The following is a 14487-nucleotide window of genomic DNA, read 5'->3' as shown; positions in this document are numbered from 1 at the left end:
GTCTCATAACATCACGATCCCAACAAGGTGTGGAGCTGTGACATTTACCACCATTTGCTAACTGGGGTGGGGGAAATGTTTAAAGTGTATTTATTAGTGTCACAAGTAGACTTACATCAACACTGCAATGAAGTGACGGTGAAAATCCCCTTGTCACCACACTCCGGTGCCTGTGCGGGTATGCTGAGGGAGAATTTAGCACGGTCAATGCACCTAACCAGCACGTCTTTCAGACTGGGAGGAAACCGGAGCACCCAGAGGAAACCCACCCAGACACAGGAAAATGTGGGGTTTCCACACAGACAGTGACCCAAACTGGGAATCGAATCTGGGTTCCTGGTGCTGTGAGGCAGCAGTGCCACTATGGAGGGAGATGTGATGTCCTGAGATATGCAGCAAGAAACCATACTTTTCACTGTATCCTAGTACATGTGACAATAACAAATCAACTCAAATCAAGAAAGTTAATTACAGTAGCGTTTATACAGCCCCGTTTGTGTCTCAAAGTTGCTGTACACAGTAAGCTTTTGGAGTGCTGTTAGTGTTTTAATGTGGGAGAACTCATGGAACAAGTAGAAAATCAAAATGTAACAGAAAATAACATTTGTTTGTTGATTTCCGCAGATACTGATCCTCAAGAAGGCTTTTACAGGTACACCAAGCGATTTGAAAGAAATTCTAGTCATTTGCATTCGAATTGCCACCTGGAACCAGATCCTGGACCCTTGGGTTTATATATTATTTAGAAGATCGGTTTTGAGGAGAATCAACCCAAGTCTACGAGCGAGACCTTCAATCTCATCATTGTATCCCTCTATAAACGCATCCTACAGTCGAAGATTCACACAAGCATCGGTGACGACCACATAGCCTACAATACAGCTGAATTCAGTGAAGGTGCCACCACTCTCCACGAATTTGTACTTACTGTAAATATGTATCTTATATTACATAAAGCTTGCTTCTTTTAAATATGGGTAAAGCATAGAATGTCTTGATGGTCTGACCTTGATTTTTGGAAGTACACAGGCTGAGTGATTTTTAATCAGGTTTCATGTCAAATCATATTTCTTATATAAAATCGCTTCCTTCAAATAGGATGGTCAGCCCTGGGTTTCCCATACTTGTAAGACTGTACTGAATCATTTGGCAGTATGCCAACCAAGATTACATTGTCTGAAATTCTCCCGTCTCGCCCACCGTGGGAACTGCAGTGGACGAGACAGAAAATCTGGCGAACCATTGAAAGGTGCATTTGAGCTCGGGTGGGAACTTCTGGTCTTGGGGAGTGCGCGGCCAGAGAATCCTGCCCATTGTGTCCAACTATCACAGCCAAAGCTTGACTGGCCACCTAGAACTTCTTAAATGTGCTTTTTTAAAATAAAAAAGTGGCATTTTTATGGTTTTGTGACATTATTTTTGGGAAAAATAAATGTACTGACCTGCCTTTTAGCAAGAAGTTGCACATTGGCAAATCGATGAGATTTTGGAGTGCGGCGAATCATTATTTTGTTGCCCCATGAGATGTTTATGAAGTGAACTTTACGCGGCCGTGACCTGTGGTTGGCTATGGCCCAACTCTGGAGATCTCTGTGGCTGTTGGTGTTCATTTGAGTTGATATATAAATCACGGCTATTACTGGTCGTCTTCCAGAAATCACAGTTTGCCCGATGTATTTACACTGAAGAGATCACATCATTACACGAATACCAGAACCCACTGTACGAGGAAAATCATAGACTGTGCAGCAAGCCCCAAACTCAGCCTGGTGAAGAAGAGGGTGCACTTGGAGACATGGAGCATTCTCAGGACAGAGACTAGAGGACTATGGACCTTGTGAAACTGATTATGGGAGCATTATGCAAGCCATAATGGATCCTCCTTAACATTTACCACGATGGACACAAAATTCACATATTATTTTTGTACTATGCTTTGTTGGCTGTTGGTAAAAATAAAGTACAGTTTGTTTATAAAATGAAAACAGAAACTTGCTTGAAGAATGTATCATTTCCAGTAAATGTGCATTCGAAAAGGGCAAATTGAGTTGGCAACAATAAGCAGTGGATTCTCAGAGGGATTTCTTGTAAGGTTTCCATGATAGATGGTAGAGAAGTTTTGCTACAAACATACAAGGTTTTGGTGAGACCACATCTGGAGTACTGTGAGCAGTTTATTTATGTCCCCTTATTTAAGGAAACATATTGGCCAGAATTCTCCGGCTGTTCAAGTCGGTGGGAGTCTCTGGTCACGCCAGCAGTGCACCCCTGCCCGCTGGTTTCCCGCCGGCATGGGGGTGATGTCAATGGGAATTCCCATTGACAGTGGCAGGACCAGAGAATCCCATCACTAGCAAACAATGTGCCACCTCCCGCCAGCGGGAAATGCAGCTGGGAGACCGGAGAATCTCACCCTACATTTCATTGGAGGCCATTCAGAGAAGGTTCACTAGAATGATCCCAGGTATGGAGGGATTGTCTTATCAGTAAAGGCTAACAGGCTGGGACTCTACTCATTGGAATTTAGAAGAATGAGAGGTGATCTCATTGAAACATATGGGATTCTTAAACGGCTTGACAGGATAAATGCTGAGAGAATGTTTTCCCTCATGGGACACTCTAGGACCAAAGGCCATAGCCTCAGAATAAAGGGGCACCAATTTAAGATTGAGTTGAGGAGGAATGTCTTCCTTCAGAGGGTTGTGAGTCTTTGGAACTCTTTGGCACAGAGAGCTGTGGGGCAGAATCATTGTGTATATTTAAGGCTGAGATAGAGAGATTTTTGATCAGTAAGAGAGTCAAGAGTTACAGGAAAGGCAGGAAAATGGACATGAGGGATGTCAGATCAGCCATGATTCTATTGAATGGCAGGCAGCCTTGAGGGGCCGAATGGCCTACTCCTGTTCCAATCTCCTATGGCCTTATGTTGATTAATGGCTTGTCAGGCTGGCCAACATTTCTAAGTTTTTGACAGTCTAGGTAGTCTGGGAAAGCAGCCATCCAGTGAAATAGAATCATAGAATCCCTATAGTGCAGAAGAAGGCCATTTGACTTATTAAATCTGCACCAGCTCTCCAACAGAGCATCTTTTCTAGGCACCCCCTCTATCCCTGTAACCCCACACATTTCGCCTGCTAATCCCCCTAACCTACACATTTTGGGACACTAAGGGGAAATTTAGCATGGCCAATCCGCCTAACCTGCACATCTTTGGAGCATGGGAGGAAACCAGAGCACTCGGACGAAACCCATGCAGACATTGGGAGAATGTGCAAACTCCACACAGACAGTGACCCGAGGCTGGAATTGAACCCGGGTCCCTGGCACTGTGGGACAGCAGTGCTAACCACTGTGCCACCGTGCCACCCTTCATCCTGTAGTGTACTTCATATCTGTTCCTTTATTCCTTACATGAGAAGTCATCTTCACATGTAAGTTAAGTCAATCTGATGCCTACCTTGTGTGAGGTTGTTGCAATGATTTTACATGTGAAGCCATTTGAAGAGGTTCTCGGAGATGACAAAACCATTCATAGTCTCAGCTAACGTGGGGGCCAGGGAGGGACACTGGTTGGTCAGCAATGTAGTGGAAGGAGGGTTGCAAAGCAAGAGATGGATCTCATGTACAGGACAAGTTCAGAGAGGGTTTGAAGGAATATAGGAGAGCAACTGGAAAAAGATGTGAGTTGAAGGTCCACACAAACAAGATTCTGAAGGGAACTTGACTTGCTGGTATGGGGGAAGGGAAGCAAGAGGCAGAGGCAGCTGAATGGTCTCAATTTGAACGATACTTTGTTGTAGGAAAAGGGAGAGAGGGGAGAAAAAATACACTATTTTAGGGAAAACGGGAAAGTAGGGAGACCTTGAGAGGTGGAGACATGGGGCGCGATATTACCGTCTGTTCACGCCACGCTCCCACTGCAGCGAGACCGGAGAATGTGGCGGCCAGCCAAATCTCTATTCATTGCGGCGGGGCGGGGAAATCCCGCCGGCGTGAATGGTGGTAAAATTCCAGCCATGAATATTTGGCTTTCTATGATGACATCGAAAGGTTAGTTGGGATTTACTGAGCCGGCTTCCTAACATATCTCTGATTCACTGGAAGCAACGCCACAAAAGTGAAATAAGAACCGCATTAAGTTCTGAAACTGGAGATTTTACAGCAATAAGTAACTGATTCAAAGGAGCAATTTGAATGGTAACTTGAATTTGTTCTGTTCTGGAGTAAGTTGGGATAAATGTTTTTATCACTGAGAAGGAAGGCAAGAATTTCAAAAAATGAGCTGTTTAACATTTGCCACATGGCAAAACTTGCTCAAGCTGTAATCCCCAGGAAAGCAGTAAAAGAAAGTTTCCCTTTATTTTTTCATGGAATGTGGGTATCATTTAAATGGCCAGCATTTGTTGTCCATCCCTAACTGCCCTTGAACTGAGTGGCTTGCTGGGCCACTTCAGAGGGCAGTTAAGAGTCAAACACATTGCTGTGGGTCTGGAGTCACATGTAGGCCAGACCAGGTAAGGATGGCAGATTTCCTATTGCAGGAGGCAATCATTAGAGGAGTTCAGCATAAAACATTCACTCATGAGCTACCTAAAGTCTTGCTTTTGCAAATCATATGGATGCAACAACAACAGGAGGCTGGGAGAATAATAAGCTTGCTGCACCCCCCGCCCCCCCTACCAATGTACTCTCAGAGGTAGTCCTAGCATCCCAAATGGGGGGCGGGGGGGGGGGGAGGAGGGAGGCTCGGTGGCACAGTGGTTAGCACTGCTGCCTCACAGCACCAGGGACCCGGGTTCAATTCCGGCCTCTGATCACTGTCTGTGTGGAGTTTGCACATTCTCCCCGTGTCTGCACGGGTTTCCTCCGGGTACTCCAGTTTTCTCCCACAGTCCAAAGATGTGTGGGTTAGGTTGATTGGCCATGCTACATTGACCCTAGTGTCAGGGGGATTAGCAGGGTAATTATGTGGGGTTACGGGAATAGGGTTTGGGTGTGATTCTGATCAGTGCAGATTCGATGGGCCGAATGGCCTCCTTCTGCACTGTCGGGATTCTATGATTCTATGTGAAGCAAGAACCTACATTTATTAAACGATATTCCAAGGTGCTTCACATCCAATGAAGTCCTTTTAAAGTGCAGTCACTTGAATGGAGGGAAGCCCATCAAACAATGTGCCGCAAAGAGCAGTGAGAAATGACCAATTTCCCAGTGTTACTGGAAAGAGAAATGCTGGCCAGGACACCAGGAGAGAACTCCCTTGCTCCTCTTCAAAAATGCCATGGGATCTTTCATGAAAGGGTGGAGAGGGTTTCTCTTTAACTTTCTGAAAATATAAATCACAGAATTCACCATGTCAGCCAGCTCGCTAAATCTGTAGGGAGCACAATTCCACAATTGGCATTTTTTTTACTTTTACATAACTTTTGATTTGCTTTGATTTGATTTGATTTATTTTTGTCACATGTATTAGTATACAGTGAAAAGTATTGTTTCTTGCACGCTATACAAAGTATACTCTACATAGAGAAGGAAATGAGAGAGTGCAGAATGTAGTGTTACAGTTATAGCTAGGGTGTAGAGAAAGGTCATCTTCATGCGAGGTAGGTCCATTCAATAGTCTGATAGCAGCAGGGAAGAAGCTGTCCTTGAGTCGGTTGGTATGTGTCCTCAGACTTTTGTATCTTTTTCCCGACGGAAGAAGGTGGAAGAGAGTGCGTGGGGTCCTTAATTATGCTGCTTTTCTGAGGCAGCGGTAAGTGTAAACAGTGTCAATGGATGGGAGGCTGGTTTGCATGATGGATTGGGCTACATTCACAACCCTTTGTAGTTTCTTGTGGTCTTGGACAGAGCAGGAGCCATACCAAGCTGTGATACAACCCGAAAGAATGCTTTCTATGGTGCATCTGTAAACGTTGGTGAGAATCGTAGAGAGTGGGACATGGAACCATGCAAACGTCCGTTGACCTTGGGCGGATCTTCCGGCTTTGGGGCGAGTGTGGCCAGAAAATCCCGCCAAAGGTTTTACAGCACAGAGACTGGCCCTTTGGCCCATCGTGTCTGTGCTGGCCACCAAGCACCTATCTATTCTAATCCCATTTTCCAGCACTCAATATGTAGCTTTCCTTGTTATGGTGTTTCAAGCACTCATCTAAATGCTTCTTAAATGTTGTGAGGGTTCCTGTTTCTACCACCCTTTCAGGCAGTGAGTTCCAGATTCCCACCACCCTCTGGGTAAAAAGGTTTTTCCTCAAATCTGGTGGTGACCAGAACTGCACATATTACTCTAGCTGTGACCTAACCAGTGTTTTACACAGCTCCATCATAACTTCCCTGTTCTTATATTCTATGCCTTGGCTAATAAAGGCAAGTACCCCATATGCCTTCTTAACCACCTTATCTACCTATCCTGCTGTCTTCAGGGATCTTTATACATGTACCCTAAGGCCTCTCTGGTCCCCTGTACTACCTGGCATTCTCCCATTTATTGTGTTCATTATGTATTCCCAAAATTTCTATCCCATTGTTTATAATACATTGACCCAGTCACAACATTAAGCGCTCCATTAGCATCTCCAGTATCCCAATTACTGGGATGGACATCGGTACCTTCACACACTCCTTCTCAAATTGGAAACTATTTTTCTCATATGTGTCTCCTTCAAGTGCTCCTTGTATATATTATCCATGACCTCATTCCTCTATCGAACCTCATCCACGCTTTCCATTCCTCTAATTCCAGCTCATTGATGCCCATTAAGCATGCTATTGGTTGTCTATGTAGACCATTCCCTAACGCCCTTTACCTCTTGTACTGCCCCTCCTTTGTTAAGGACCTTCCTTAAAACCATTTCCTTTGACCAAGTTTTAGTCGTCCCTATTAAAAGCTCCTTTGCTTCCACATCATTTTGTCCTCACGCTCCCACAAAGCACATTTTGACTTTTTCCTCTCGCTATAAATGATTGTAGCTGTTCTCTGTGATGTTGCTCTGGTTGTTATACCATTATTAGTGCTGCTGCCTCACAGCGCCAGGGATTTGGATTCGATTCCCGGTCATTGCCTGTGTGGAGTCTGCACGTTCTCCCAGTGTCTGCGTGAGTTTCCTCTGGGTGCTCCAGTTTTCTCCCACAGTCCGAAAGACATGCTGGTTAGGTGCATTGGTCATGCTTAATACTCCCTCAATGTACCCAAACAGGTGATGGAGTGTGGTGTCTAGGGGATTTTCACAGTAACTTAATTGCAGTGTTAATGTAAGCCTACATGTGACACTAATAAATAAACTTTAACTATAATGAAAGGTCAATTGTCTCTCCTGGGTACACAATCCCAATCGCAAATGCATCAGGGCACAAGCTTAATTTCACCAGCGGATTTGGCCTGCTATGCCTCACTGCTCTTTTGCCCAGATAACATTTAAAATATTTGGCAAGAAGCTTAAATCATATTCTTCAATAATATCCTTTGGAGCCAAAGCTTGAATCAAAGTCAGACTGATGGATGAAAGACTCCTCTTGGTCACCTGTAAGGGCCTTTGTTGAAGTAAGTTTGGGGCTGATAGATGTGGACTCTCAACAAAGAAACAGTCCGTGAATGACGCAAACTCAGTTACATTGGCAATCTCAGCAAATGAGACTATTACAAAACTAAGTGATGGGGAAATCAAAAACTTTCTGCTGGGAGACCGGTTTATTTGCTGTTGAGATTATGATAGAGCGAAAGGAAATTTACTCTTGATTCAAGAAGATCTGACCTGTGATTAATGACGGATGTTGTACACGCTCCAAAAAGTCAAAGCACTTTTTATTGCTTGGCACTTTGAACTTGATGAGAAGTCAGAAGAAGGGTTAGGCACAGCACATCAATCTATCCTTTCTCCTTTCCAGCTGATTGAAGTGCATTGTACTTCCAGCATTTCCTTGTTAAAAAGAAGTTTAAACATAGCTGGAGCTGGTGTATTCCTGTGTCACTTGAATGCTGATCGTGGGGCAGGTTCAACATCTGGCCATCATTTCACCAAGGCGTCTTTCAACAGACATTACTCCTGCAGTTGACATGTTTATGGGTCCTGATGCCTGTTTTAAGCATTTGGGGCACTTCAAAAAAGGGCCCAATGGGACCAGTGCTTGAACAGATTTTCCATCGGCAGCACCGGCGCTTAACATTTGTATGATAAAATTGACGTACTAATTTCAACCCCAACGTTATTCCAGCTCCAAAACACATGGATTGGAATTCTCCGAACTTGCCCACGGCTGGGATTCTCCACCACTGCAGTGAATGGAGATTTGGCTGAGCGTCAAGTTCTCCGTTCTCGCTGACAATGGCGGCGGGGTGTGTGAGACTGGTGAACTTTGACCAAGTTGAATAAGTATTATCAAGAAATGTGAGAAATGTCTCCATCGAACATTGTATAGAACATTCAATGTTTTGGAAACCTTTCCCACTAAACATAGAAACATAGAAACTAGAAGCAGGAGTAGGCCATGCAGCCCTTCGAACCTGCTCCACCATTCACCTTAATCATGGCTGATCACCGAATTCAATATCCTGATCCTGCCTTCCCCCATACCCCTCGAGCCCTTTAGCCCCAAGAGCTATATTTAATTTCTTCTTGAAACCAGACAAGCCTCAACTACATTCTGTGGTCGTGAATTCCACACATTCACCACCCTCTGGATGAAGAAATTTCTCCTCACCTCAGTTCTAAAAGTTTTATCCCTTATCCTCAAACTATGACCCCTAGTTCCGGACTCCCCCGCCATTGGGAACATTCTTTCTGAATCTACCCTGTCTAACTAACCCTGTTAGAATTCTACAAGTTTCTATGAGATTCCCTCTCACTCTTTAGCGTCAAGTGGGCGGCACGGTAGCAGAGTGGTTAGCACTGCTGCTTCACAGCTCCAGGGTCCCGGGTTCGATTCCCGGCTCGGGTCACTGTCTGTGTGGAGTTTGCACATTCTCCTCGTGTCTGCGTGGGTTTCCTCCGGGTGCTCCGGTTTCCTCCCACAGTCCAAAGATGTGCGGGTTAGGTTGATTGGCCAGGTTAAAAAAAATTGCCCCTTAGAGTCCTGGGATGCGTAGGTTAGAGGGATTAGCGGGTAAATATATGTGGGGGTAGGGCCTGGGTGGGATTGTGGTCGGTGCAGACTCGATGGGCCGAATGGCCTCCTTCTGCACTGTAGGGTTTCTATGATTCTATGATGATTCTTCTAAACTCCAGTGAATATAATCCTAACTGATTTAGTCTCTCCTCATAAGACAGACCTGCCATCCCAGGAATCAGCCTGGGAAACCTTCGCTGTCCTCTCTCGATAGCAAGGACATCTTTCCTCAGATAAGGACAGCAAAACTGCACACAACATTCCAATATTAGTGAGAAGAATGCTTTGAAGGAGAATTTTACAATGAACAAATACTTGAAAGTTCGACTTGTCCCAGTTGGTTCAGAGATCAAACCTGTAATTTTATTTTTTCCCACAATGTTTAAAATGTTTGTACTTTTACACATCCTGTCCTCTTGCGGGTGTTTATTTAGTAATTTAGACACATTTCCTGTTCCGGTTATCATATTCTAAGCCAAGCGTTTCTTTGCTAGATAACATTGATATAGAGAGGGCACAGAGTTGCACGTGTGCTTGACATCTTAGTTCAGTTTATCAACAACAACTTGCATTTATATTGTGTCTTTACCATTAATATGAAACATCGCAAGGTGTTTCTTAAAGGAAAATTTGATACTAAGTTACATAAAGCAATATTGGGACAGATGGAAAAAATCTTGGGAAAAAAAGGGGGTTATTGAAGAGATAGAGAGAAAGAAACATTAAGGAAGGGAATTCCAGAGTTTAGTGCCAATATAATTGAGGACGCTAAAGAATCCAGAATTAAATAGAGGCAGCTGTGATCCTGGAGGAGATTAGAGACATAGGGAAGAGTAAGGCAATGGAAAGATGTGAAAACAGGAAGCAAGGATGAGAATTTTGAAATCAAGTTGTTGTTTTACTGGAAGCTATTTAGGTCAGCTTGAGCAGGGGCATGGGCTTTTGGCAACATGAAGTTTACAGAAGGTTTAATGTGGCATGTTAGCCAGGCATACATCGGAGGAATTAAGAGCAAAGAACGAAGGAAAGTACAGCGCAGGAACAGGCCCTTCGGCCCTCCAAGCCTGTGCCGATCGCGATGCCTAATTAAACTAAAAAAAAATCCTCCTGTCCTTACTCGGTCCGTATCCCTCGATTCCCTCCCTATTAATGTACCCATCCAGATGCCTCTTAATGTTGTTAATGTTCTGTTTCCACCACCTCCTTTGGTAGCGCGTTCCAGGCACCCACCACTCTCTGCATAAAAAACATCTCCTGAGCATCTCCCTTAAACTTTCCCCCTCTCACCTTGAACCTATGCACCTTGTAATTGACACTTCTACCCTTGGAATAAACCTCTGACTATTCACCCTGTCTATGCCTCTCATAATTTTGTAGCCCTCTATCAGGTCTCCCCTCAGCCTCTGTTTTTCCAGTGAAAACAATCCTAGTTTATTCAACCTCTCCTCATAGTCAGCACACTCGAACCAGGCAACATACTGGTGAACCTTCTTTGCATTCTCTCCAAAGCTTCCATGTCTTTCCCGTAGCATGGTGACCAGAACTGCATGCAATACTCCAAATGCGGTCTAACCAAGGTTTTATACAGCTGCAATATGATTACCCAACTTTTGTACTCAATGCCCCGGTTGGTGAAGGCAAGAATGCCATGTGCTTTCTTAATCACCTTGGCCACCTGTGTTCCACTTTTAGGGAACTGTGGACCTGTACGCCCAGATCCCTCTGTATGTTAATGTTCCTAAGGGTTCTGCCATTTACAGTGTAATTCAGACCTAAATTGGATCTTCCAAAATACATCACTTCACATTTGTCCGGATTAAACTCCATTTGCCATTTCAGTGCCCAAGTCTCCAATCTATCTATATCCTGTTGTATCCTCTGACAATCCCCGACACTATCAGCAACTCCTCCAATCTTCATGTCATCCATAAACTTACTAATCAGACCACCCACAGTTTTCTCCAGATCATTTCTATATACTACAAACAACAGAGGTCCCAGCACTGATCCCTGCGGAACACCACTAGATGCAGATCTCCATTCTGAAAAGCACCCTTCCACTGCTACTCTCTGTCTTCTATAACAAAGCCTACTGGTGACAAAGGCTTGGGTAAGGATTTTAGCAGATGAGCTGAGGTGGGCAATGTTATGGAGATCAAAATAGATAGTCTTATAGTGATGGCACAAATACGTACTTTCAACAAATTTGTTGAGTTTTAACAGGAGATTGCTTGCATTTGCATCATATGTGTGTGATGAAGGACAATTCTTTGAAACAGGGCAGCATGGTGGTGCAGTGGTTAGCACTGCTGCCTCACAGTGCCAGGGACCCAAGTTCGATTCCCGGCTTGGGTCACTGTCTGTGTGAAGTTTGCACATTCTCTCTGTCTCTGTGTGGATTTCTTCCGGGTGCTCCAGTTTCTTCCCATAGTCCAAAGATGTGTGGATTGGCCATGCTAAATTGCCCCTTAGTGTCAGGAGGATTAGCTCGAGTAAATACCTGGGGCTATGGAGATAGGGCCTGGGTGGGATTATGGTCAGTGCATACCAGATGGGCTGAATGGTCTCCTTTTGCACTGTAGGATTCTATGATCTATGATCTGGCCTATGAATTAATTATTCAGTATATTCCATTTCATGCACAGTACAATTAGTATTCAGATCACGCTATTCTTATATCTTATTCATTAGTTCATTATTTATAATCTTAACAGGAGTGAAACAAAAATGCCACAAAAATACAGCAAGCTACAAAACACTTTCTGCTCATGTTAACTGCACAACCACTGTTTTTACAGGACTGGGCAACAATTAAATGTGATTCAAAAAGGAAGACAGGAACAGGGGGAGGGCATTCAGTTCCTCAAGTTGTTTTGCCATTCAATTAGGTCATGGCTGTTCTGTATTGTTGCCATCCCCAGTAACTGATGGAAAGAATGACAGGACAAGATTTTACATTTTAAGGATGGAGTTTCTCATGGCAGCAGAGGCAGCTCGCCATTGGCTGATAGCAGGATCTTTTGGTCCCCCCTCTGTCAATGGGTTTCCTATTTTATGTACACCAGGCCCATGGTGGGGGTTCGCCATTGACCGGGCCATTATAAGGTATACATGAGGTATACAAGTTGCCGGGTCCGAATGGGATGTACCCCAGGTTACTGTGGGAGGTGAGGGAAGAGATTGCAGAGCCTCGGGCGATGATCTTTGCGCCGTCGATGGAGACGGGAGAGGTGCCGGAGGATTGGAGGATTGCGGATGTGGTTCCTATTTTCAAGAAGGGGAATACGGATAGCCCAGGTAATTACCGACCGGTGAGTCTAACCTCAGTGGTTGGTAAACTGATGGAGAAGATCCTGAGGAACAGGATATATGAGCATTTAGAGAGGTTTAGTATGCTCAAGAATACTCAGCATGGCTTTGTCAAGGGCAGATCGTGCCTTACAAGCCTGGTGGAGTTCTTCGAAAATTTGACTAAACACATTGACAAAGGGAAGGCGGTAGATGTGGTTTATATGGATTTTAGCAAGGCGTTCGATAAGGTCCCCCATGCAAGGCTTCTAGAAAAAGTGAGAGGGCATGGGATCCAAGGGGCTGCTGCCCAATGGATCCAGAACTGGCTTGCCCAAAGGAGGCAGAGAGTGGGTATAGATGGGTCTTTTTCTAAATGGTGATCGGTCACCAGTGGTGTGCCCCAGGGATCTGTTCTGGGACCCTTGCTGTTTGTCATTTTCATAAATGACCTGGATGAGGAAGCGGAGGGATGGGTTGGTAAGTTTGCCGACGACACGAAGGTTGGTGGGGTTGTGGATAGTCTGGAGGGATGTCAGAAGTTACAGAGGGACATAGATAGGATGCAAGACTGGGCGGACAAGTGGCAGATGGACCTCAACCCAGATAAATGCGTCGTGGTCCATTTTGGTAGGTCAAATGGGATGAAGGAGTACAATCTAAAGGGAAAGACTCTTAGTACTGTAGAGGATCAGAAGGACCTTGGGGTCCAGGTCCATAGGACTCTAAAATCAGCCTCGCAGGTGGAGGAGGTGGTTAGGAAGGCGTATGGTGTGCTGGCCTTTATCAATCGAGGGATTGAGTTTAGGAGTCCGGAGATAATGATGCAGCTATATAAGACCCTCATCAGACCCCACTTGGAGTACTGTGCTCAGTTCTGGTCGCCTCACTATAGGAAGGATGTGGAAAAGATTGAAAGGGTGCGGAGGAGATTTACAAGGATGTTGCCTGGATTGAGCAGCATGCCTTATGAGGATAGGCTGAGGGAGCTCGGTCTTTTCTCCTTGGAGAGATGAAGGATGAGAGGAGACCTAATAGAGGTGTATAAGACGTTGAGAAGCATAGATCGAGTGGACTCGCAGAGGCTTTTTCCCAGGGTGGAAATGTCTGCTACGAGAGGACACAGGTTTAAGGTGCTGGGGGGTAGGTGCAGGGGAGATGTTAGGGGTAAGTTTTTCACACAGAGGGTGGTGGGCGAGTGGAATCGGCTGCCATCAGGGGTGGTGGAGGCGAACTCAATAGGGTCTTTTAAGAGACTCCTGGATGAGTACATGGAGCGTAATAGGATGGAAGGTTATAGGTAGGTCTAGAAGGTAGGGATGTGTTCGGCACAACTTGTGGGCCAAAGGGCCTGTTTATGCTGTAGTTTTTCTATGTTCTATGTTCTATGACTAGTGTGGATAGGTTTTACTGGCACCCTTCATTCCCAAGTTTTACTGGTCTTGCTTTTTGGGAATGTGAAACCTACCACTTGGTTTTCTATAGACTTTGGTCACAGGTCACATGGGCTTGTCTCCGGGCAGAGTTTAATATAATATAACCCTGCCCCCTCCCTATTCCGGGTACTCTGAATTACCTTAAGTTAAAACAGACATTTTAAAACATAACCATCTCATAAAGTCCCACATTTGTAACAGCATCTTAACTTTACATATGCACCAAATAGATTTGATAGGTCAATGTGTTAAAAGTCTGAGAGACTTAAATGACCCCTTAACACTCAATTAATGGATTTGTAATGTGTATTCGAAAGGTTCTACAATTTAGGGGCTATAACAAAACAGGGGTCATAGTGAGAAAATACAAATATGAGAGGGTGCTTTAATTATGCCTTGTCAGGTAGTGATAGTGTCCAGTTGTTCAATTAAGTTATTTCTTCCAACCTAGTATCTAGGTTGGTGAATATGAATGTCTATGAGATTGAATTTGGTACAAATTTAAAGTTTATTAACGATGTATTTGGGATATGTAAAATTAAAATTCTGGAATGTGATAAGAAAGAATGGGTGTCTTGTGCCTGGAACTACACTTAGCAATGCAGGAACAGGAGTAGGCCATTCAGGCCTTGAGCCCACCTTGTCATTCAGTTAGGTTCTG

The 14487-nt window shown here is 44.5% G+C and overlaps 1 protein-coding gene across 2 annotated transcripts in view; it reads left to right on the top strand.

The window, feature by feature from the left end:
• Positions 1-1975, top strand: part of tbxa2r (thromboxane A2 receptor) — a 38260-nt gene extending 36285 nt beyond the window's left edge. For both annotated transcript variants that reach the window (XM_078198773.1, XM_078198774.1), the window contains exon 3: positions 625-1975. In XM_078198773.1, coding sequence (XP_078054899.1) covers positions 625-870 — 246 coding nt within the window. In that variant the 3' untranslated portion in view covers positions 871-1975. The remainder of the gene's footprint in view (positions 1-624) is intronic.
• The last annotated feature ends 12512 nt before the right edge of the window (positions 1976-14487 follow it).

The sequence above is a fragment of the Mustelus asterias genome, chromosome 26 (genome assembly GCF_964213995.1).
Source record: "Mustelus asterias chromosome 26, sMusAst1.hap1.1, whole genome shotgun sequence".
NCBI lineage: Eukaryota > Metazoa > Chordata > Chondrichthyes > Carcharhiniformes > Triakidae > Mustelus > Mustelus asterias.
This window is presented reverse-complemented; position numbering and strand designations above follow the sequence as displayed.